At 43.2% G+C, this 24,966-nt stretch overlaps 2 protein-coding genes and 1 long non-coding RNA gene across 6 annotated transcripts in view; 2 read left to right on the top strand and 1 right to left on the bottom strand.

Moving 5' to 3' along the window:
* The first annotated feature begins 304 nt into the window (after positions 1-304).
* On the top strand, positions 305-6,956 carry tmem170b (transmembrane protein 170B). Of its 2 annotated transcripts, none has more exons than XM_028036176.1 (3): positions 305-1,549; positions 3,581-3,751; positions 6,530-6,956. In XM_028036176.1, the coding sequence occupies exons 1-3, from the start codon at positions 1,387-1,389 to the stop codon at positions 6,577-6,579; spliced, it is 384 nt and encodes a 127-aa protein (XP_027891977.1). In that variant the 5' UTR covers positions 305-1,386; the 3' UTR covers positions 6,580-6,956. The 2 variants fall into 2 exon arrangements, with proteins under 2 accessions (XP_027891977.1, XP_027891976.1); XM_028036175.1 differs by having other exon boundaries at positions 314-1,549; positions 4,761-6,956.
* Positions 6,957-23,249: 16,293 nt separating this feature from the next.
* Positions 23,250-24,192, bottom strand: LOC114156014 (uncharacterized). The gene is made up of 2 exons (XR_003597882.1): positions 23,950-24,192; positions 23,250-23,871 (listed from the first exon to the last, which is right to left on the bottom strand). It is a non-coding gene; the product is annotated as an uncharacterized LOC114156014 (long non-coding RNA).
* Positions 23,859-24,966, top strand: part of hivep1 (HIVEP zinc finger 1) — a 39,850-nt gene continuing 38,742 nt past the window's right edge. Inside the window, exons 1-2 of one of the 3 annotated variants that reach the window (XM_028036170.1) lie at positions 23,859-23,969; positions 24,848-24,955. In XM_028036170.1, the coding sequence (XP_027891971.1) occupies positions 24,916-24,955 (40 nt within the window). In that variant the 5' untranslated portion in view covers positions 23,859-23,969; positions 24,848-24,915. Of the gene's footprint in view, positions 23,970-24,372; positions 24,478-24,497; positions 24,720-24,847; positions 24,956-24,966 lie in introns of those variants that run through there. The other 2 variants (XM_028036171.1, XM_028036172.1) reach the window with 2 other exon arrangements.

The following is a 24,966-nucleotide window of genomic DNA, read 5'->3' as shown; positions in this document are numbered from 1 at the left end:
GAACATCACGGATCTACGCAGCAGCCAGGTTTCCTCTCCGCTTCCCACCGGCTGCAGGAGAAACAGCAGAACGCTGTGAAACTCTGTTCTACAGCAGGACTCTTCACCGGTCCGGTCCGGTCCAGTCCGGTCTGCCTCATTCATCTGTTTATTCAAATAACATATTATTATTTACATCCATCTGCAAAACTGGGTAGAATCTAAAAGTTCAAAATGTGGAAGATGTGTAGGTTGAATCTTTTATTAAATGTTTTAATTTTCTGAATTGACAGAATCGCTTTGGTAAAACAAACTAAAGAAAGAAAAAGACAAAACAAAACTGCAGCATCTGCTCGTCTCCAGCTGCTGTGGTTTCTGTTAAACCAACCAAACCCTTTGAACAACCTGTTCACATTTACCATTCCTTATAGATAATATATCTTAGATATTCCTCTCTAATTACTAGAACACATGAAGTATAAGAAATTGGTATAACTATAATTAATAGCAAAATATATAAACCAAAGAACAGCTACATAAATAAAATAAAATAAACCAGGGTTTATTCTGAGCTAAGAAAGATTACAGTGGCTGTATTATTATTATTATTGAAAATTCATTTTTAATGCCTTTGTGAAACAGCATTTATGAAGGTAAAATTTGGCAAACAATGTAATATTATTTATCAACTATTGAACTTTTTAATTCCTTATTTAAATTCCATATTTGATCCGTTTCAAAATAAAAAATCCCTTCCAAACATTAACTTCACATTCAAAAACCAAATGTTCTGTTGATTCCAACGATAATTTACAAAAATTACATTTATTCGTTTCTGTTCTGAATGACGTCATCAGATCTAAAAGAACCGTAAAGTGGTGACTCAGCAGCCAATCAGGGAGCTCCTGCATCTACCTGTCGTCAAGGGCAACGCTAAAGCGGCAGCTAACGCGAAATGTTAATCAGAACAGATTAAATAAACGCAGATTTACAGAGTCTGTGTGGGATTTAGCTCATTATTTATTCTACATTTTGACCCTCTGATATGTTTTGATTAATATTTGTCAGATACGTCGCTTTTTACGCCCTTGCGTCGCGCTTGCACACCGAGTCCCATTCACAGAGCGGTTTACGGCAGCGCGGATGTTAGAGCGGAAGCCCGGATCCGTCAGAGGGCTGCTGGCCCTTTAAGGATGATGCAGCGGGACCAGCCGATGTAGGACGAGCTGACCGTCGGTGCGCCCGCCCGCCTGCCGCCGCTGCTCCGCATCATGGCCTCCGCACCGCCGAGGACCAACCGACCACCCCGCGGCCCTGCCCTTCCCGCAGCGGAGACGGACGTCAAGCCGAAGCAGCGGCACCGGTAGAGGCGAGCCGCTCCGCCCCCCCTCCGCCCCGGTCTCCTCCATGCCTCCGTCCAAAGCCAAGTTCAGCTATCCGATAAAGAGGGCTGCGAACCCGGGCGACGGCGGCGGCGGCGGAACCATGAGCCGGGATTATTCCGTGAACCTGTCGGTGCAGCAGGTGCTGAGCCTCTGGGTCCACGGCGCCACCCTGAAAGACTTCACAGGTAGGACCCGCGGGGAGGCGGGCGGCTGGCCGCAGGGGGCAGCGAGCGCCGCGGCTGCCGCCTGCTGCCGCGAGCGGCACCGCGTCCATTTTAAAGCAGAAAATAAACCAGGGGACGGTGAGCCAGGAGGAGTCTGTAAAAAACCAGGGATGCCATGAGGTATTATGGGATGGAAAACCTCCTGATCCTCCCTTTGTCTGCAGAGTCCGACAGGAACCTGAGCTCCGGGTCACATGAGGCCATTAGAGTCAAATCATTTTTTATTTCGCATTAAATCAAACGACGCAGACTCCCATCTGCATGAATCCGCTGCTGCAGAAGCATCAGCCATTTTATCTGCAGGGAGGCCGGCTCTCCATCTGCAGCGTGGAGTCATGGTTGGGGTGTCATGTAAACAGAAGATTGCAGCAGCAGAAGCGGAAATGTGCTCACACCATCTCCATCCTGAGTGGAGAAACACTCAAAGCGTGCGACGCTGACTCAGGAAGAAGCGCATCTCAGAAGTTTGCAGTCCCGCTGCTGCACGCATGCATGGTCCGCTCCGGCCGACCAGCCGCAGCGGCCCGCTGGGAGCAGAGGCACGGCAGGCGGCCAGCGAAGAACAAGAAGCAGCAGGCCTTCAGCTTAAACAAATCAGTTTCCTGTTTATGAGATGTGCGGTGGAGCAGTTTCACTTCAGCAAACCATGAATAGAATAAATGTAAATACTGAGACTTCCGGAGCTCAGACGGTCCAGTAGGGTCTGGAGGAAACATGGCGCGTTTGGAGATTTTTAGAAATCAATTCTCCAAGAAAGAGAAAATAAATAGTCATTTAAGTGACTAACTCCCACCTGTAGGTGGCAGTATCCTCACTTTCACTCCATTGCTGTCTCAGGTTTACTTGATGTCAAGAAACAAAAAGTCACATCTACCGTCATACTTTAAGCAAAAATACTGAAAATTTCTTACAATATTTCCAAATTAGCGCCACAAAATCACGGCTTTTGGTCACAGAAACAATCGCAGACGCTGGAGGGACCCATCCATCCATCCATCCATCCATTTTCTGTTCTCCCTTTGTCCCTAATGGGGTCGGGAGGTGCTGGTGCCCATCTCCAGCTACGTTGCAGGCGAGAGGCGGGGTACACCCTGGACAGGTCGCCAGTCTGTCGCAGGGCAACACAAAGACATACAGGACAAACAACCATTCACACATACACTCACCCCTAGGGAGAATTTAGAGAGACCAATTAACCTAACAGTCATGTTTTTGGACTGTGGGAGGAAGCCGGAGCACCCGGAGAGAACCCACGCATGCACAGGGAGAACATGCAAACTCCATGCAGAAAGACCCCGGCCGGGAATCGAACCCAGGACCTTCTTGCTGCAAGGCAACAGTGCTACCAACTGCGCCACTGTGCCACTCAGCCGCTGGAGGGACCGATAAAGGAAAACATATTTAATATTTAATGTCAAGAAGTTTTCACTGAATCCAGAGATTTATTTACCATATTAATATTTTAACAGTTTGTTCATCAGTTTTATCAATACATAGTTCCCATGAGTCTGAACAGGAAGTGAACCGCCATCTTGGTAGGCAATCGCAGCGCAAAGCATAGATGAACAAACAGGAAGTACACTGACCTGCTTGACACATGAACAAAATCTCTGCTGCTGGGATCTACTCATATGAGACGAAGAATATGGATTGTTTATTGTTGCTATAGCAACTGCCTTGAGTTAGTTACAGATACCTACCAAGATGACTGTCTGCTACAAAGTTCCCTGAAGTGTGACATCACAGAAAACTATAAAAAAAATATGGTTCTAGATTTTATTTCTCATTTTTAAAAGTTCGTTCCTTTATTCCTTTACTTTCCTTCGTTCTTTGGTTCTAAAGTAACCAGTATAATAATATTTCTGCTCCTTGACATTAGAAACAGGTTAATGTTAGATGGTGTTGTTTTGGTTCTGACCTGTTCTCCCTCTCCGTTCTCCCTCTCCGTTCTCCCTCTCCGTTCTTCCTCCCGTTCTTCCTCTCCTCCTCCAGAGATGTGGTACTGGGTCTTCCTGTGGTGTCTGTTCTCCTCGCTGTTCGTCCACGGCACCGGCGGTCTGCTGATGTTGGTCATGCTGCAGCGCCACAGGTGGGGCCGCCTCATCACGCTGGTTCTGGTCAGCGTCGGCTTCCTGGCCTCCCTCTCTGGAGCCGTCATCACAAGTAAGTGAAGCACGGTGGGGGCAGCATGGGGCTGCGGGCTGCAGGAGGCCCTTCCTGTGTGATTCAGTTCAGGGCCACCAGGGGGAGACAGAGGGAGATTAGTAGAGAGGAGGAAGAGGAAGGAAACGTCGCAGAGATCCAGAAACTTCTGAGTTCATGTCAGGACCTTTGACCCCGTATTGCTATGGAAACCAGAAGACTCTAGAGTTCAGTCTAGAGAAAGAATTTAATCATCATTTTCTAAGAGTTGGTTCCTTGTTCCCTCCTTTCCTTTTTCCTTCCCTCCTTCCATCCCAGAATATTCAGCCTCTCCATTATTAATGTGCGGGAGGGGGATGGGGGGGTGATGAAGAGGAGGAAGATGAAGGAAATGTCAGCGTGGAGGGAAAAGGTCAGAGATCCGGGTTTCAGTTTCCTGAGGATGACCTGGTTCTGATCCAAACAGAACGGTTCAGATGGCCTTCAGAACTTCAGGATTTTAAACCTTCAGGTCCAGTTTCTCCAGAACCAGAGAGTGGGCATGTCTCTCTGCTCTCTGATTGGTCAGAAAACAGGAAGTCCTGTAGCAGCAGGAGACGGAAACATCTCTGATTGGATGGAGAATCTGGTAGAATCCAGAAGGTCCTGAAGATTCCACCGGGTCAGAACCATCATGACGCTCTGAGCTGATGGTTCCCTGAGAAAAACCCTCAAAGATAAACTGGGATTGTTGGAAAAACTGGAAACAGGATCAGAATTTTCACTGGGTCGGAAAAAGTCCAACTTCCTGTGACCCGATTAGAGTCTGAGCGTCGGTTCTGATGGGAAGGAAACCGAGTCAGATGAATCCACCAAAGATTTTTCAGAAAGCAGGAAAAATAAGGATCCAGGAATAGTAATGGAAAGTTGAGTGGAAGGAAAAAGTAGAAAATCTTTTAAAAGCTACATTTGTTTTTATATGAGATCATCAGCATCCTGACTGAGTTGGATCAGAACTTCGTGTGTGTGTGTGTGTGTGTGTGCGCTGCAGGCGCGGCGGTGGCCGGTGTGTACCGCGTGGCGGGGAAGGGCATGGCGCCGCTGGAGGCTCTGGTGTTCGGCGCAGGCCAGACCTCGCTCTCCATCATCATCTCCTTCTCCCGCATCCTGGCCACGCTGTGAGGACGAGGGGCGGAGCCTGGTGCCGACCCGAGGGCGAGGAGGAGGAGCACTCATGCTGGCCGCAGCACAGGGCGCCCCCTGCTGACTCTGGAGCGTTACTGCAGCAATCCCTGGTCCAGATGGAGACTTATCAGGGAGCCATGGTTCTGAGGTTCTGGTGCCAAAATCCTGCTGCTTCTGATCAGAGAAGAAGTTTCAGCACTTTTATGTTCATGAGGAGGAGCAGAAACCAGCAAACACTGGATCAGACTGAAGGTTCGTCAGCAGGAGTTCCTTCTTCTGGACCAGTTCTCCCGTTCTGGTCCCAGTTCTCCCGTTCTGGTCCCAGTTCTCCCAGTTCTTAGTCCCAGGTCATGGAGATGTGGGCAGAGATTCCTGGAGTTCAAGGACCACAGCGACCAATCAGAAACACATCCTGATACGATGCAACATGACATTGATACGTCAGGATGTCGGCCATGTTGTGAGGGGCAAGTCTGCTGTGAAACTGGCTCTAAATGAACAACTGAGATGATCGTCGTTGATGGAAATGAACAAAACCTGCTGAATAAATACAAAAAAAATATCTAGATTTAAAGAACAGAAAACCAGCAGCACTCCATGTCAGGGGTTTTGCACGTCTATGCTACAAGGTTTTCAAAGCTTTTTTAATGTTTGTTTTTAATCTTCAAACTGTCTTATTTATTATTCATTTGAACAGTGGAGGATTTATTACTGAATACAGAAGGAAAGATGTTTATAAATTATTCATCTTTGCAGATTTTTACTGATTTAATGTGAAACTGATGAGCTGCTGCCCGTTTCCGGTACGTCTCAACAAACGCCCCTCACAATATGGCGGCACGTCACATGACCAGAAGCTTCTTCAGCATTAACCCATTTCTGCAGTTTATAAGCAAACAGCGCCCCCTGGTGGAAGCAGGAACCGATAGAAATTAAAGTCGTCTGTTGGTGTTTAGTGTTTAATGAATGTAGAAATCTAAAAAGTGCGGCATGCTTTTTTTGTTAGGGTCTTCTTGAGGTTTTGTTCCAGAATCGTTCTGGGTTTGGCTCCATCCAGCCTCCTCGTCCCACAGCATGATGCTGCCAGGACCATTTCTCACTACAGTCCATAATTTATTAATTAATAAATTAATATTTATTAATTATCATTTATGTGCAGCTGATTCTCCCGCCTGACCTGGACTGCTGTTATTTAGGGGCATCAGAGTAAAGGGGGATGGATACATTTGATTGCCACAGATTTTTATGTGCAGAGAAACTTTTTCTTCTTCTTGGTTTGTCAGATAAAATCCTGTGAAGTTTTATGGTTTCAAGCAGGAAGTTTAAGGAGCCGTTGCCATGGAAACGTGTGAATGAATCCCAGATTTTCCAGACATCCCATTGTTCAAGTCACCCAGGCCGTCTGAACACGGTTCCGTTTCCTCCGGGCCGGTCCGGTTCTGGATCAGAGTCGTCCCGTTTGGGTCCCAGAACCAGAACTTCTCTCCTCGGTTCCTGGAGGCGTTTCCCTCAGCGACTCGTTTGTAAACTTTTACGTTCAATCTGCCTCGTTCTGGGCTGCTCTTCAGGTTACGCCGGGGGTCAAAGGTCACAATGCCAAAGCTTATTTCATCCCGTTTCATCTGGACTCTGCAGACAGTTCTGAGTTTAATCTGAGGAGGTTCTGCTGGCTCTGCGCAACGTAACGGACCGTCAGTACCGGCTCTGGTCACCAGGGGGCAGCGTCGCCCCATTGTGCAGCAGCCGGTGCTGCAGCGTTCTGACCAGAACTCTCTCTGAGGACGTTCTGAATGATGCTGCTGGTTCTGCCGACCTCTGCAGCAGGAACGGCCATGACTGAGGCACGGCTAGGGGTCAAAGGTCACCTGCAGGAGGCCTTCTGCTCAGACGGACAGACAACCAGAGACAGAGAAGAAGCCGTGTTCATACTGTAAAATATTCCCTTTTTTAATTTTATACCAGCCAGACCTCTGATATTTATAACTACTGCCTATTTATGTACAAACTGATCTGTACTGTAAAAACTACAGTCGTTGAAATAAAAACCTTTTGCAATATGAAAGCTGTTAATAATTTGAGTTTGATTTTTGAACTTCTGCAGCTCCCAGAAAACATAATTTTTACAGGTAAAGTAGAAAAACAATAAAATTAAATGTATTTTTTCACAACAATCTGAAGACATTTTTATAAAAATACGATAAATTGACTGAAACTCATCTGTTTTATTTGACCAGTGTTATAAAATACTTTTAATTATGTTAGTCACGCTGGGCTTTCAAATCTTTATTAAAATGATAATAAACTGAACCATCCCGTTTGATTCGGCTCTAATTTAACATTAACCAGATTTGACTTTTATTTTATTTATTAATTTTTTTAATTGGTGTGCATCCAGACGGAACCTTTGTATTCATGTGTTTCTGGTACGTCCGTAATTCAGACGCACATCTGCTAACAACAGTGACGATCGGACAAAAAAATCAAATTCCCTCGGCCCACTGAGGTTTAATTTCTGCTTGTAAGCGATCTGATTGGACGCTAGGAAAGATTATTGCTCTGTTCAAGTTGTGCTAAAAGGAGTTAGCCTACCTGAGAAGCTATGCTAGGTTAAGATAGCATCTCAGTGCTAAACACGTAGCTAATGCTAACGTCAGCATCCACAGCCCACATTTCTGATGGTTGAAAAACCTGAAGAAAAGATTAAAAACTATAAATATCTTTGTTGTCGAGGTCATGTGTCAATTTATTCCTTAATTTAGCAGCAAAATAATTTCTGAAGTGAAAATGTTGCTTGTTTTATTGATATTTGAATTTCAATTTTAATTAATTACACACTCTGGAATTAACTTGATTAAAAGCTTTATTTTAGTCCCACATTAAACGCATTTTTAATAAACCTCTGCAGCTTAAGGAGTTTAAGCTCCTTGTAAAAGGAGGTGGCAGTGTCATGCTGTGGGGTTGAAAAAATATAATGTGGAAATATTGAAGCAACATCTTAAGACATAAAACAGGAAGTAGACGTTTGGTTATAAATGGTCTCTTAAAGGGACGGTAACTGTCCGTGGTTCGGAGGGCGGAAGCCATTTTAAACATGGAGGACGTGATTCTGGACTCAAACGCGGCGTCTCACATCCGATGTGACCTTTGGTCTCGGGCCTGAATGGACCGCCCGGGGTTTCGCTCCCGACCTCGGCCGCGGGAAAGCAGGTCGCCACTTATCAGCGTGTTTTTTGTTATTTTGTTCTTTAACAGCGAACACAGCATGTGACAGCGGCGGCTTTGGTCCAATCAGAGGCCAGGCTGAGGCGCGCTGATAAGCGGCCCCGGCCGGGCAGGAAGTGTTTCATAAGAGGCCAGAATGTGGCGGAGGAATTTCTGCGTGTTTGATGGATGTTTGGTGAGCTAAGCCGCAGAAACAAAGATGTTTTCCCTCCAATCCGAACATTAATCACAGAAACGCTGCAGCGGGCATCGACTGGGAAATCTGATTACTCAGACCGGGAAAATGTGGGAATTCCTTCCCAGCTCTCTGACTGGAATGTTGTTTTTCAATAGTTTTCTCACACAGGAAGATTGTTTGCTCTGCAGATACTTTCACAGCCTTTCTACCAAATTACCAGCACCAGGAAATGTTTTTAAACTAATTTCCAGCTAATATTTACTCCATGTTTCTCTATTGAGATGCTGAGTCACATTTCCGGGAATAAATCAGTTCCTCCTCATACCTGGGACCACAAAGAGTTTGGTGTTTATAATAAACATAGTTTTTATTGATCCCAAAGGAAAAGCCTGCTAGCTAAATACTTTAACTAGAAGCTAAATATTTACCTTCAAATTAAATATATAACTTGCAAACTAAATATTTAGCTTACTAATTGGTATTATATTATTGCTAATTAACTCTTTGGCCCACTAGCTAAGTATTTATCTTGCTAACTACATGTTTAGTTTGAAGCTAAGTATTTAGCTTGCTAACTGTGTAACTATAAATGGCTCCCCGTTTCCTCCTGTTTGTTCTGATCTGTTTGGTTCTGTCCATCCTGGTCCATCATCTCGTCTGTCCAGAGGACATTGTCCCCGTAGTTTTGTCCTCCGTTCAGGTTCAGCTCTGCTAACCTCGGTCCGGCAGCCATCTTGTTTCCAGGCTTTCTCCTTCATCCCTTCCAAGCAGCCATGGTGGTTTAGTGAAAGTTGGCAGCTGAGATGTTTTCCTGTTTTCTCATTAATTATTTCATTAATACCATGACAGAAGCTGGTTTCAGCTCCAGTTTATATGAAAATACAGAAAGTTTTGTAACGTTCTGGCGGTGATGTAAAGCTCTCCTGATCTCCTTCAGCTGCTTGACGCTGCTGACCTGCAGCTTCAGGCCGGCTCCCAGCCGCTGGCTGCTATTGTTTCCTGGGCAGGAAATACTCCAGGGTTGAGCTTGAGTGCAGACGAGGCGACGGCTGCATGCCTGCTCAGAAATAACAGCCCCCGACCCCAAACCCCCCTAAAATCCCAACAATGGCTGGCTGGCGGCCGAGCCTTTGACCCAGCAGGTCGCTCCGCCGAGTCGGCCGTGTCTTTGTGCTGCAGCTGTTCATAAAGTGCAGTACATAAAGATCAGACGGCGCACAAACAGTCAGGACTCGGTCCGATCAGCGCCGGCCGTCTGGACCGAACCGAACCCAGATCTTTGGGTCAGAACCGAACCGAACCCAGATCTTTGGGTCAGAACCGAACCCAGACCTTTGGGATCCAACATGTTGACTCAGGAATGACAGAAATACTCTGTTCCTTTGTCGATGTTCCTGATTTGATCTCATTTTGGTCCAAACCGTCACATCATCCTCCGGCTGCTTGATCCATCCGTCCATCAGCATGATGCTGCCACCACCATGTCTCGCAGTGGGGAAGGTGTGATCAGAAAGCGGTGGGAATATTTTATTACCTCACAGTTCGATTGAAAATTATCTTTCATAAAGATTTGTGCTTCATCTGTTGGTGAGAAAATGATCCTCATGATCTGCTTCGCATCGCAGAATGGAGACGTTAAAGAGTTTCATGTTTCATGTTTAGTAAGTTTTAAATGTTTATCTCTCCTCTTTTCCTCCATTTTGCTTTTACGAAGCGGTCGCACTTTCCTGCAGCGTCTCCTCCATGAAAGGCAACGTTGCATTTTCCATCCTAAAATTTTGAGTAACTTGAATCTTTGTGAAAAATTATCCAGAATATTTTATTACATCGGCTAAATTATTTGTATTCATGTCACCTGCGGATACAAAACCCAGTGGAAGCAAAATATCAACATTTCTGCGTGGAAGACGAACACAAACGTCTGACCAATCACGGCGTAGTGAAGCTTTCAGACGCTCGGAGGAATCGAGTTGCCTTTTTTAACAGCTGAAAAAATCTTTCCTGAAATCCACAAAGTTTGCATCTATTTGCTTAATTATCTATTATTAAGCTACATAATTCAGCTGTATCATGTTCTATTGTGTTTTTCTTAATTCCTCGTTCACATACGCAGCTGCTTTTCATACTTTGCATATGAAAAATATTTTTGGCCTTCTTGGTGTTCCATACTGGGGGAGCAGAAACGTCTAAGTGCAGCGAGTTTTAGCAAGCGAGTCTAAAATACAAAATAACACCATAAGTTATGGTTGTTTGCATGAATATATCAGTTTCACAGAAATGTGCAGTTAGATCCTGAATGGAGGCGAATTTGTTTTATTTTTTAAATTTATTTCTGACATTTTAGGTCAATTCTGAGTGAAAATCCTCGCTGTGACGTTCACGTCCCAGTCGCTCTGCAGCTCCTCCATCCTCTCTCCAGGTCCAGATGACGGATTGATCAGAACTCTGGCAGATGTTGGCAAACCTTCACATCTGGATTTAACCTCCTGGAGAATCTGCTTTGTGTCGTTTTGTCGCATTAAAGACGTTAAAGTTTGTGGCTGGAAGGTGAAGACGTTCAGGGGTGACTGACCGTCCTCTGGATAATCCTGAGTTCTCGCCCTGATCCTGTCTGATGATGATGATGATGATGATGATGATGATGATGATGATGAGAGCAGCCTCTCTTTGTTCTCTCAGTAACGACCCGTCTCAGTTCGCTGCGGTTTGTTTCTCCTGAACTTTTGTCCCGACCCGTGGCGGTCGCGTGCGAAAACAAAGATACGTAAACAACGATCAGCAGACAGGAAGGCCTTTAACCTTTAACCTCTGAAGACCAGGAAACCCTAAAAGCACTGAGAATAGCAACAAAAGCCTCGGCGTGTTTACCTTCCTCTGACCTGCAGCCCCAGTTTGTCCCTCAGTTTTCTTCACTCTGAAGATCTGAAACTTCTTACTGGTCATCTTAAAACTATTTATTTTTTCAGCTCAGTACATCTGAATATTGAAATGTCCTGAAGTGTACTGATAGAAAGTTAAGTGGAAGGAAAAAGTGGACAGAAACTTGTTGAGGTGATGTTTCTACAGTGAGTAAAATCTGGAAAACATCTGAGCATTTTCTCATTCTGGACTGATTTTTACCTGCTGCAGTCGATCCTGCAGGCGTTTCTTCTTCTCTGTTCATTTTAAATCAGTGAAAACCAGAAAGTCCTCCAGAGGGGGGCGCTATAATCCCAATCTGAAACTTTTTATTCTCTTTATGCATCCCTTCATCATATTTCTAAACCATACATAAAGAAACAGCACAACGGTCTGCATTACATATTTTCTACATTGATATTTGTTTCTAATGTTTGTAAACATTTAATTATTGTTTTAATCCACATACTGAATGCATTTTAATAATTACTGATTAATTAAAGCGCTTTAACTAGTTAAACAAGTTTCACCAAACAAAATACATTTTTGATGATAAATAAACAGCAATAAAATAAATGAGGTGCGCCTCCGTAGATTATGGAAAGTAGATTATGAATATTTTATAAAATATGTTTCCAAATGCAGATTTCTAGGATAGAATAAATCCCGGGTGTACTTCCCTATAAAAACCACCAGATGGCAGCATCACACGGCTCAGTTTTCATGTCCAGGTTCTGAAAAGCCTGTTGCTCACATAACCACAAATACTAGATTAAACAAAATAATAAAATAACAGTAAAAATGAAATAACTTCAGTTTAAAAGTTGCTTGTGCAGGAACCGACCCGGTGGAGTCCATCGCCGAACCGGGTCGGGATCCGAGCCTGGCGCTGATGATCCGGAGACTCTCAGGAAAAGCATTTATTCTGTTTATTATAAATATTCAGCTTTAAAACAGCCGTGATCCACGATCAGGGAAACGATCAGTCAGAGAAGTGTTGATCATTAATCACCAAAGAACCGGACCGGTCCAGACTGAAGGGAACAACTTTTACAGGTCAAAGGTCAGGACAAGGGCAGCCAGCATCTCTGCAGGTCCCACACAGATCCACAGGAGTTCAACCTTTTCTTCTACTTTTGCAAAAAATTATGTAGACATAAAAGTAATTGTTTATATCTACCTGATATCAAATGTTTGAACCAGAACTCCATCATCTGCTCCACCTCCATCTGCTGTGGTTCTGACCCAAACCAACCTGTTCCCCTCCTGGCCTGTGGGGGCGCTGCACCAAGAACCACTGAAGGAAACGACACAAAAACCTCTGAAGACACTGAGAGCAACTTCCTTCTTCACCAGATGGAAACAAGATGGAGGCGTCAGATTTTAGTGTTGGAGGATTTCTCTTTAGTCTTTGGCTGAAGACCAGGAGCCATTTCTGCTGCTAGCGCTAGGCTAACATGTTAGCTTTGGTTGTATTTACCCAGAATGCCCTGTGCTGTAGTCCACTTCCTGCTTTTGGAGCGGTCTCAGGTCCACTTGCCTTTCACAAATCGAACCAGAGTTCACTTCAACAGAACCCAGACCAAGGTTTGGAGGAGGTCAGTTAGCATTCACACCTCACCAACTGAACCGGACTTTGACTAGACCAGGAGTCGGCAACCTTTTCTATTCAAAGAGCCATTTGGGACCGCCTCCCAATAAAAAGAAAGCACTTGGAGCCACAACCCATTTTGACGTCATATATATAAAACCTATATGCTATGTACAAAAATCGATACGATGTTGCGTTTATGAAATCAACGAACTGCTGCAGAGAACACAAAATTTTATTTCTGCATGTAACAAAACACATTTTACACTTTGTTGATGCTCAATTTCAAACAAAATACCCTCTGTCTATTTGGGTCTTTGTATTTAAGAAATAAAAATCAAAACTTACCCAACCAGCACTGAAGGAGAAACAGAAACAGAATGCAGTCACCTGTCCTCCTCTTATTCAGGACATAAAAATCAAAACTTATCCAAATATTATCCACCGGCACTGAACCAACCAAGCAAACCAAAAATGCGCAGTCTGCTTCTGTGTCCCGTAGTACGGCGCCCTCTAGGGGACATGGGGATGTTTTTCTTTTGCGTTCCCTCACAATACTGTACTGGTCAGTTATGCAGCATAATTGAATCCTGTAGCCTTTCTTACGGTGGGCGCCGTACTTTCTGCTTTAATATAAGGTTATGTGAGGTATTTCCAAGAATTTTAGTATCTTTTTGTGAAATATCTGAAGTTTTATATCTTTCTTTAGGATAGAAAGGCACCACAAACCTACGATATAAACAGAAACCTTCTGTAAGTAGGAAAGAAATAAAAACACATTATAATTTGGACTATTTCTGAGTTATTATAGCGGGTAATAAGTCATCTGACAGTTTTGATTGTGTCTCTGTTGTTCTAGTCTGAATGGTTTAAAGAGCTGCTTTCAGTTCCATCTTAGCCTTAACAGACATAAACATGCAGGAAAAAATAAATCGATTTTCAATCAGTGTTTTGCACCAAACAGTTTTTACTATTAACAAGTTTTTATTATTAAGAACACGACAAACTAATGATGGTAAAGGGATTAACTCTGGGTTAACTCGGGGAATCTAACCTGTCCGTTTATCAATCAACTCCAAACCTTTTCTTTGTTCTGTCACAATTATCGATTTATTCCATTTTGATGATCAGGCTCCAAACTTTGCCAGGACTGACCGCCCCGCTCACCGCTTCCTCATACACACAAAGCCAGCAGGTCAGTATCCTTCCCATTCACACCTGGTGACGTCACTCCCACGTCGACACACCTAAGTGTCAAAGCCTCCTGCTGCTGTCATATCAATAATGACTTATTTCATTCATATTGTTCTTACAGAACCTCAGTGAAAACTTGTTTATTATTAACAGCAACACAGGACTTAGTTACTACCGACCCGGACCTCCATGGATCCGGTGGAACGGTGAAGTCGGTACCCAGGCAGTAAAGCTCCTGTTAGCATCTCAAAGAGCGTCCAGCTCTGCCCGTCTCAGCGCAGCATTTATTTTTAGCTCGTTAAAGTTTCGATCACCTGCAGAGCTTTCTTGGTTCTGCTGGTGTAAATGGCTCAAAGTGTTGTGGAGAAATGTCCAGGGTCCAGATCAGGTCCTTCGTTGTTGTTCTGCGAATTATCCAGATTCGCCTCAATTTTTATTTTTTAAATTACAGCCGGTAGTGACACAGTGTGGCATTAAAAGACACCAGTCAAACGCAATATGATAAACAACTACTGGGGTAAAGTTAGCCTTCCTGTGTTTGTAGAGTCCAGTTCAGAATGGACCTGATGATGTCATCAACCCATCGGTGAAAAAATGGCGACCTCCATGGGTGAAAAATATAACAACAGATGTACATTTTTTAAATAATTATGAGTTTTGATGTATCACAAACAGCAATTTTTAGGTAATCAGAAATTTGCAGCATATTTAGGCCAAAATGTTCAACTAGTCCTGGATCATTTAAGATGTTTTCATTTTATTTTGATTCTAAAAATTCAGGTCATCAGGAAAATCCTCAGTTTTTCTCTCAAGCTTCAGTTTTTTTCTCTCAGCCAGAAACGACTCAGCGTGTTTCCCAGCAAAGAGGGATTCCTGGCTCTCTGCTGCTGCGTTACGTAACGGCGTGTAGCTGCAGCGCCGGCTGCTGCTCCTTAATGGATCCATGCAGAGAAAATGTTCCGTCTTCTGCAGTCTAACGAACGGTTGCATAAGAGCAGAGGAGGCTCAGGGAGTCCAGGAGGGGGCAAAGGTCATTCAGGGGGGCAAACATGTCGAACTGCCTCAAAGGTTCATTATTATTATCATTATTATTATTATTATTATTGTTATTATTGTTATTATTTCCTCACATCGATAAACAGCCTCAGTCTGATGTTTTCTCTTTAATTCTGAATTTTTGGTCGATTTGTCTGATTTTAAGCAATTTTTCTTTGATTTGTGGATAAATTGGAATCTTTCTCTTTGTCACTTTTTGTTGTTCTTATTCTCCTTTCACCATAAACTTCGCTGCTTCTCCTGGCATCAGCACCAGATTGTTTCTGGTTCTGTTTCAGTCGGTTTGAAATCATTTTGAATCGCCTGGTTGTTTTTCAGGGTTTTTTCCTTGTGGAAAATTAGCTCTTCTTTCCCTCGTTTCTCAGGTTGCATCCATTGTTGTGTTCTGTGGTGGTGTTGATGTGGCTCCCCACCCAGGACGCCCGTCTATCGAGGGGCGGCTCGTATTTCTGTTTTGAAAGTTGCGATTGACACATTTAACATCTTTTTCTTAATTTCTGTTACCTATAAATGAATCTCTGTAACCTGCAAAACACAATTACTGAAAAAACATTTGAAGGTCTATTCATGCTATTTCTAAGTCTTTTATTGTGAAGGGCGGTTGTGTGTTGCTTTGATGCCTGTGTAACTGCTTCCTGTGGTCTAAGCCTGCGGTTGGCACTAATAGTGATGTAATTGTGGTTTGTTTAGCAGTTTTTCTCTCTTTCTGCAGACGTCTACTCGACTTCTTTCTCCCTTTGTTTTCTGTGTTTCTTTACGTTGGAAATAAACTCAAAGAAATTTCTGAAAAGGTTAATCGAGCGGGGCATCCTGATGAAAGCTGTAATGTTCGTCTTGTGAAGTAAATTTGTTGGGCCTCGCCCTGAGACTCGGTCAGATTGGACGTTAAAAGATCTAATTAACAGTCTGTATGAGGTAGCAGTGTGTTTCATTCAGAGTCGGAGAAACCAACTGGACCTCTCAAAATGGCCACCGCTTGCACCATCATCAGGAAGCTGTGGCAGAAAGCAGTTTATTTTACAAGTTTGTAAGAATGTGTCTAAAATCAAAGCTGCATATCAGAAGTAATGTTTGGTTACGGAAAGAAAAGTTTAAAACGACGTGACGTCGCCATGTTCCAATCCCAACTTCTCCATCCACGTCAACTGAAATGGTCTGCATACAAAAGCACACCACACTTTTCAGATTTACCCTCCACTTCTGTTATGCTTTACTTTACTGATTAGCCACATAGAATCCATAAAAACAGATTAAATTCACTGTTTTTATGAAAAGGTGAAATTTAAGTATTTTTTTGCTCTTTTTTCCTTATTTTCTTTTCTGCAGAGGATTTTATTATCATAATTTCATTCTAATTTCCATCCTGGTTCTGTTTGTGTGGATGAAGCGGCGCAGAGGGGAAACCTTCACGCCAACATTTCAGTGTTTTTGTTCTCCATCTTCTGTTCTTGTTGTTCTGACGAGAAGGCGGTGGGCGGCCGATGGTGGGGTAAAAATAAAGAGCAACCAGAATGAGTCACGGCTCCCTGAATCCCAGTCTGGATAAAAATACTTCCTCAGACACGCGTGCAAACATACGCTGCTCCACGCGCGCCGCGCGTTACATAAGCTGCAGCGTGGGAGGCGGGATGCGAGGCGTGCATAATTCATCAACGTGGGGAGGCTCCCGAACACGCAGAGGCTCGGTTCTGCCTGGATGGACCGGGGAGAGCGAAACCGGATCAGAACCAGACGGGAAGCAGGAAAAACTTCATTCACCAAAAACAACGTTAGCAGAAGGAGTTGTAAAGTAGGGCTGCGACATTTAATCGATTGTTCTAACGATTAATCGTTCTACAGAATTTTAAACCATTTTTATACAATACTGCAGAGATTAAAAGATGCAAATAATTAATTCAGTTCCTTTTCTGATTGAGAAAACATCCTTCCTTTTATTAAACCTGAGCCTGTTGAAGATAAAGTGACGTCACTTCAGGAGTTTTGGCTGAAATATGTTTACAGAAAAATGTGTTTTAGCTTAAATGTTTATTTTTCTACAATTTTAGCTCAATTACTGCTCTGAATATTTTTGTGTTTTTTTCAGTAAATGACCTTTTCTGAGTCTGAATACTCCAGTTAACGATTAATCAATTAGTAAATTAGTTGATGATTATTTCAATAATATGATTAATCATGATTAATCGTTTCATCCCTGCTGAAGTAAAGCAGGAGGAAAAATCTCCATCAGCTGTGAGAGAATAAAATGTCCTGCAGCAGTTTAACGGGATCGGCTTCAAACGGATCCGTTCCTGGAAAACCTGCAGCCGAGCCCAACTTCTGTTTGATCCCACCGGTTCAGCTCAGGTCCGGTTCGGTTCTGTTTGGTTCTGGAAAAACTAAGCGTGGATGTTGGCCAGCGAGTTTCCAGGGAAAACCTGCAGACTTTCATGGTGTCAACCTTTCCAGTGACGCAATCCAGAGGGAAAGTCCTGGCTGAAGCTAATGAGGGAAACTTTAAACTTACAAAACCAGAGACCAGAGAGCGGGAGGAGAAAATATACTAAAATAAAAATAGAAATAATGTTTAACATGGGAATAATCAGGAGAAAACTGAAAAAGCCACCTTATAAAACTATTTACTGAAACCATCCGTCTGTGCAGGCTTTCCACTGAATTCTTCCAAACCTTCATAAATTTTCTAATTTTATTTAAAATTGCTATAAAATTAACAGATGAATTTATCTGGACTGGAGTTTAAGGTTGGAAACGTTAAAATTTTTTGAAAAGAAGACAGGAACCCTGGAACCTTTGTTAATGGGATTCGACCTTTGACCTGAGCCAGAATGCTTCCTCTGTTGACTGGCTGTGTGTGTGTGTGTGTGTGTGTGTGTGTGTGTGTGTGTGTACTGGTTTATCTATCCTAATTAGGACTGTTTCTGTCAGATTTGCTGATCTGTGCATTATGGGGCCCGGAGCCCAACAGTGATCCAGATTATTAATGTCTGTTTGACATTCAGTTTGTTTAAATTCAGTTCTTAAAATGAATGTTAGTCACTGAAGGCCATAACTCAGATTGTTCGCATGTGAACAGTGTAGTGAATATTTAATGCTGTTACATAACTAACTGGTGTTTTCAGATATTTTCCCTCCGTTCTCGAACCGGTTCCGTCAACATCTGGGATCCGGATCAGTCCTGCGGTCGGAGAACGTTCCATCCGGCCCCGACTTTGCTTGTTTAAATGTGAGTGAGACTGAAAGGTGTGGTGGTGGGAGGATATCTTGGTGTTTCCATGGCAACAGCCTCAGTTATGCAACAACCAACATAACTGATTGCTGGTTGTTGCAATCAGTTACTGCAACTGATTGCAACAATCAGTTGTTGCAAGCGGTGCGGTTACACCACAACACTTGTTTACACAGCGGTGTGGTGTAAACAAATCATCCACCTTTCATCAGATCTGTGATCGATTCAGGAAAACTGAGTTTGATCTGGATTTATCTGCAGCCTGAAGTCTTCAGGGTCAGTGGAGGTTCTGCAAACAGAACAACATGAATGAAAACATAAATGCTGGAGCAGCGCCGGCCTTCACCAGACTGCTGCCTTTCTCTGGATCTGGGCCTGTCCTGAGCAGACAGCGCCAGGAAACCCCGCGGACTCGGGTCAAAGCGGGACAGAGGATCCGATTGTTCCGGTTCGGCTCTGCTGGGCAGCTGCGCTGGTAATTCGTGGTACCACGGAACCGAACCGCCGCAGGGTCCAATCAGGAAGTCCGCTTTGACTCACGTCTGTAAAGTTACAGTCAAAAATTAATTGGATTATTTAAACTGAGACAAACATGGTGATTCATTTTTATATCAAAGATTTACTGAGCCAGACTAAATATTTAGTTAGTTAGTAAAATATTTAGCTCTCAGACAGGTATACTATATTTACTAACCTAGTTTATCAGCTAGTTTAATACCTAGTTCACCAACTAAATGCTCAGCATTAACTAAATATAAAAAGCTACTTAAGAGCTAATGATTTAGCAAATATTAGAATTTATTTGCATAGAAGAGGAAAATATTAATGATAGCGTTGACATGAAGAGATTTGGAAGCAGAAGTTTATAAGAAATTCCCAAGATGCAGCTTTTATTTTCATAAAAATACTTATCTGAGTTGAATAGCTTCAAACTAAATATTTAGTTGGTTTATTAAATACTTAGTTTGCAAGAGTTTTGAAGAAGTTTAGTGAGGAAAAATAATTTCAAAAATCCTTGAGATTATTCTTAAAGAAGCACCACAAAATCTAAACCATCCTGGAGCGGCGGCCAGAATTCATTCCAACAGCGCTTCTTTATTTAGTGAAATTATAATATGTTTGTAACAAACTTATGGGCCCCATAGGGACCAGTCGGTCCCCACAACGTAGTGTGTGTGAGGAAAATGGTCCTTACAATACAATACAAGGCTACCCACACACACACACACACACACACACACACACACACACCTACCGTCCCGCATTTTCCACCCTGAGCTGTAAAAACTATAAATCTGCTTTTATAAATGCAGCTGCTGTTAATTGTCACACAGGGAGCTCTGTCCTCCACCTCCCTGCCGCACCAATCAGATCTCTGCCACGGCTGCTTCCTGCTCAGTAAAAAGTTTCGATATTCAAATGTAGCATTTAAAGTTGCTGCAGTTGGCAGAGGTGAGTCATAAAGTCCCACTCTGCTGTCTGCAGGAAGCCGTGGAAGTGGGCGGCTGTCACATGCCGACTTCTTAACGGGGACATTTTCCTTCACTGCAGCAAACTTTCTCCAGGTGATGCTGGCTTTTCCTCACACACTTTATTCAGCTGCTACAGCGGCCAAAAAAAACGAAACACGGATCAGGGTTTAAAATGTAGCTTAACTTCTCCATCATCAATACGTCACAATGTTCTGCAAAACTCGGATTTTCTCTGGTGAAAATAGCATTTTGTTAAAAACTCCCTCAGAAGCATCATTTACAGATTTAAGTTGGTAACTAAATATTGTTTACAGTGTATTACATGACATTAAAATGAAAAACCTGGAGATGTGACAGAAAGTAGTGCCACTTTCCACCAGCTTGAAAAGAAACTTCCCCACAGCATGAAGCTGCCACCACCATGCTTCACCATGGTGAAGCTCCGTTCAATTTCACTGAATTACACAGATTTTAACGTGCTAAAAATGGTAATTTTTCAATGTACGCACAAAACCTAGAGGCGGAACCTTTGTATTTGTTTCTGGTACGCTGTTAAATTTGACGCACCGTCCGCTAACAGCAGCAACGAAGTGGTTAATTTCTACTTCTAACTGATCTGATTGGACCCTGGAAAAGATCCAATCAGATCACAACTAGCTGTGCTAAAAAGAGTTAGCCTATCAGCGAAGCTGTGCTAACATGTTGCTAATGCTAATGTTCACATCCAATTCTAAAGAAGCTCCATGAATAGCACTTTAAGGTTTCTCCAGTCTGATGGTTGAACCTGAAGAACAGATTCAAACGGAACGTTTTTATTTTGCATGTATGTATGAGTGCATCTAAAATCCATGCTACATGTAGCGCCTGCAGCTCTAAACTGAATAAATTAAAAGTGATGTTTGAGTTTGGAGAGTAAAGCTGAAAACGATGTTCGTAAGAGTTCCTGCGAATAATGTTTACTCAGCTGTCGCCATGGTGAAATCCCAAATTCTCTGACTTTGTTAACTGGAACGATGTTGACGAAGGTAAATGGAGTGCAACATAAAGGGGTCTGAGTACAAAGCACACCGCACTTTTCAGATGTACCAGTTTTCTTTCACTTCAGTTTTGCTCCACTTTGCGTTGATAAAATCTCAGAAGTAGAGTTTAAATGTGTTATTTTATGAAAAGAAACATAAAAGGTAAGTAAGTATTTTTGCAAATAAAGAATATCTTATGTTTTGCATATTATGGGCTCTTAAAAAAAGCATATTTTAACCATAAATAACGACCTCTAAGCAGACATTAACCACACGGAGCCCACGATTCTGTATTAAAATGTTTTCTCATTGGTCTGATATAATATTTGAATCTAATTTTAATATTTAAAATAACTGTGATGATATTTATCACAGGGAATTTTGCAGAATTCAGGATAAGATCCAAACCTTAGCCTGGTCTAGCAGCTTTTATTTTGAAGGTTGAGGGTTTCCCATTTAATTTCATCCTGTTTTTTGGAGCAGGTTATGTAATCTGAATGTGACTTTTCTCACAGCGATCAGAAGAAGCTGAGTGTGAGACAGTTTCCCAGCATGCAGCCGGTTTCTCCTCCTATCAGAGCTGAAACGGTTTATTATGATGAGCCTGCAGTGGAAAGTGTGAGGCGCAGTAGTGAGAGTGTGAACTCAAAGGTCAACGCAAACAGTCAGACGGCTGGGAGGAGTCTGACCTCTGATGTGCAAATTAGATTTAACCCCTGAAACTGGTTTAGATGGATTTTACCCTGTAAATGACACAAAATATGTCATAAAACAGGATTTCTATGTGTCATTATTTGCTGCAGCTTCCTCCCATTGGAAAACAACTGCTGGGGTCAAAGGGTGAAGGGGCATGATTACAAGGTAGCTCAAAAATTGTCTTAAATTTTCATTTCAAACTGAAAAAAATAATAATATTTGCTCTCAAGAGAAATGCAATTGAATTTGCAGAAGTTGAATCTGATACATTTCCTATATAAAATACATTTCGGATCTATAATTGGAATTATGACCAGTCAGAATCAGAGTGAGATATCTCAAATTTATTTTGACTAGACCTTATTGTTGGTATCTGAAATATGTTTCACATAGTAATTTATTGTAAATATGTAGAATTCAAGCCTTTGTACATCTTAATGGTAAATATGACATAATTTAGTCAGAATGTAATTAGATATCTGAAATAGCTTTTTTATTTAGTGAAATTATAATATATTTGTAACAAACCAATTTGATATGACAAACCTGATATGTCTTAGCATAAAAGCTAACGGTGTTGCTAACGTTAGTGTCGGTTTTTGTTGGGTTTTCGAGCTGAAGTTAGCATGAGGATTGTAGCTTCCGATTGGCCATCTGACTGAAGGGAACATACTGCGTTGGTAGCTCTAAATCAGATACTAACTTCATTGTATTCTGAACCTTTACAGATATTATTTTATATTTATTTAAGCTAATTGCAACTTAACAGTGTTTCTGGTGTCTGCAGGTTAAATAACTACTAAATAACAACACTAGGGTGGTTGTATATATATATTGTTCTACATGCTGCCCTTCCAAATATATTTAACAAAAATACTTTATTCAAATATTTATCACTTTATTATTATTAGTTGAATGAAAATGTAGAAAAAATTCTTCCCAGATTAAAGTTTAATATTCTCAGTTGAAGAAACATAAAGTAGATCCTCATTGAGTGAAACCTGAGCCTGACGCTCAACTTAAACACAGTGGTGGCAGAGTGATGCTGTGTTGCTGCAGTTTTGACATTGGACAATATATCAAATCATCATCATAATATCAGTGTGTGCAATAATCATCGTACAAAAGGCTGCTTGGAGTAATAATTGTTGGCTGATGTATTCCAAGTGTTATGAACTAAAGACATTATCCTGAATCCCAATAATGGTTTAAATTATATTTTCTGTTCAGAGCTTAAGAGTCCTCAACTGCAAATTTCTGATTCGGCTTTTTAAAGTCTGTTTTATAATATTGTGTTTTTCTTAATATTATGCATTTGAAAATTATTTAATGTGTCTCAATCCAATCCAAGTTAATTTTTCTGTCCCTTATTTTGTCTCCTTCCTGCTTCGTTTTTAATTTGACATCAGAGATGGGAAAGTAAAATGCCGACCCATGAATATGAAAACTAGTGGTGGGACTCAATCAATTTTTTAAATCCAGTTAATTTCAGGGCCTCTAATTACTTAACGACACATGACTAAAACACGTCAACAACATAAGAAACATTTTCTATTCAAAACCCTTTTTACTTTTAAATGATTGAATAGACATGCGATCAACAATATTTATAGTTTTTAAACTGTTATTCAAGTTTTTAAGCCATCAGCTTAGAAAACATTACATGTAGATAAATGTGGAGGAAACAATTTGATGGAGAAAAATTGGAGAGGTAAAAAAATCTAAAATGGCCAATGAAGTAAATATATCAACATCAGTAGTGTAAATAATTATATTAAAGTCACTTTATAAAAAACTAAAAAGGGGGAAATCATTTAAAATTTTATTTTAATAATTACATTAAAACAAAAATACATTTTAAATGCTAGATCTAAATATTAATATCAATCTGTATCACGTTTTTATTTTAAGATAAAAATAAAACCAGTTTTGTTGTTTTTGTTTAATTTGTGAGTTCAGTCAGCACAGTGATCTATTTCTGTTTATTCTTGGTTTTTGCATGTTTGGTCCTCCATACTCCGGATCTACTCTGTTGTAAATTCATCGCAGTTCCTTGGAAAAGCAGAGAAGGGGTTTTCCTGGATGTTTTGGACCGGGAGAGGCCTGCGTTCTCGGGGCGCCGCCCCGGAACCCGTCCCGGCTGTTGGGCCCCTGCTGCGGGGCCGTGTGCAGGGGAAGCCCGGTCGGTGGCGGCGGAGGGCTACAACGTGACCTGACAACAAGGAACCTCCGGGAAAACCGTCAGTCCTGAACTCTGAGCCGAGCCGAGGCCGGCAGGGCCCAGCAGGGGGTTCCCGCCGGGCGCCCGGGCCCTGGAAGCGGGCAGATCCTGCCGGATCGGCGGCCGTCTGGAGCCCCCTCGCGGCGCAGAGCGCCCCCTCGCGTCTGGGAGGCGGAGACGGGACCCCCCTGACGTCAGAGGGCCTGTCTGAAAGTGAGGTAGAAGGTGAAGCAGAACCAGAACTGACCCCCGCCCCCCGCTCCGCGGTACTGGAAGCCGCCGAACCTCTAGCGCGAACCGGCCCGGTGAGTACGACCCGGCCGTCCGCCGCTCCGCTCGCCGTTTCCCGGGCCGCCGCGGCGGGTCGAGCCGCCGCTGCGGCAGCGCCGGTAACGGGTCACCCAGTGTGAAGTCTCAGGGCCGCCGAGGAGTCTGCGCGCTGCCCGGGCCGTGTTTGCGTGGTTCTGCGTGGTGTCCACGGACTCCCACGGAGTTGTCCGCGTTCATGAGACGCGGTGCTTGTGCGCGTGCGTGCCGCAGGCTTGCAGGAGCAGGAAGGCGTCCCGGCTGTTGCAGAGGGGTTTTCCCTGACTCCGCCCCTCGCTGCCACGGCGTTCACGTGTTGCCACAGAATCCACGCTGTCCACGCGCACGCGCCCTGTCGTGTTTTCGTGTCAGGACCGCGCCTCCTCTCTCTCCGCTCTGCCGCTGAGCCTCCCCAGGTGTGCGTCACCTGTTAGGACGCGGCGTTCCCTGCGAATGCGCAGACGGGCAGTGCGCATGTCCGTCCAGCCCGGACCGCGCTGGCTGCAGGTGAGCGTCCAGGCGTGTTTGTGTCATGCGTGTTTTTTTGTTGCTGGTGGAGCCGCAGGACGGTGATGTCATAGCGGAGTGGAGACCAACCATCAGCCGGTAGTAAGAGTTATGCAACATGGAGACAAAGCGGGTTCTGCTGCAGCGGATCGGATGGTTCCGATCCAGATTCTGATCAGTTCAGAACGGAGCCGCGTCTATCTGCAGCATCTCCATCAGATTATCCTCCTGTTGCTCCTCAGGTTGCTGGTTGCTGCAACATTAAACTCTGTGAGTTTTATGGATGTTTTCCTGCTAACCGTGTGTGTGTGTGTGTGTGTGTGTGTGTGTGTGTGTGTGTGTGTGTGTGTGTGTGTGTGTGTTCCTGCAGATGCACCCAGGAGTCCCTGCGAGGTGAGGAGGATAAAGCGAAGATGCAGCAGTGAGTGGAGGCTGAAGATGCCACGCACCAAGCAGAACAACCCCAGGAACCTGAAAGGTGAGCGCCTA

The sequence above is a fragment of the Xiphophorus couchianus genome, chromosome 13 (assembly GCF_001444195.1).
Source record: "Xiphophorus couchianus chromosome 13, X_couchianus-1.0, whole genome shotgun sequence".
In the NCBI taxonomy this organism is placed as follows: domain Eukaryota; kingdom Metazoa; phylum Chordata; class Actinopteri; order Cyprinodontiformes; family Poeciliidae; genus Xiphophorus; species Xiphophorus couchianus.
The sequence above is the reverse complement of the archived record's forward strand: the minus strand, read 5'-3'. Positions and strand labels throughout refer to the sequence as shown.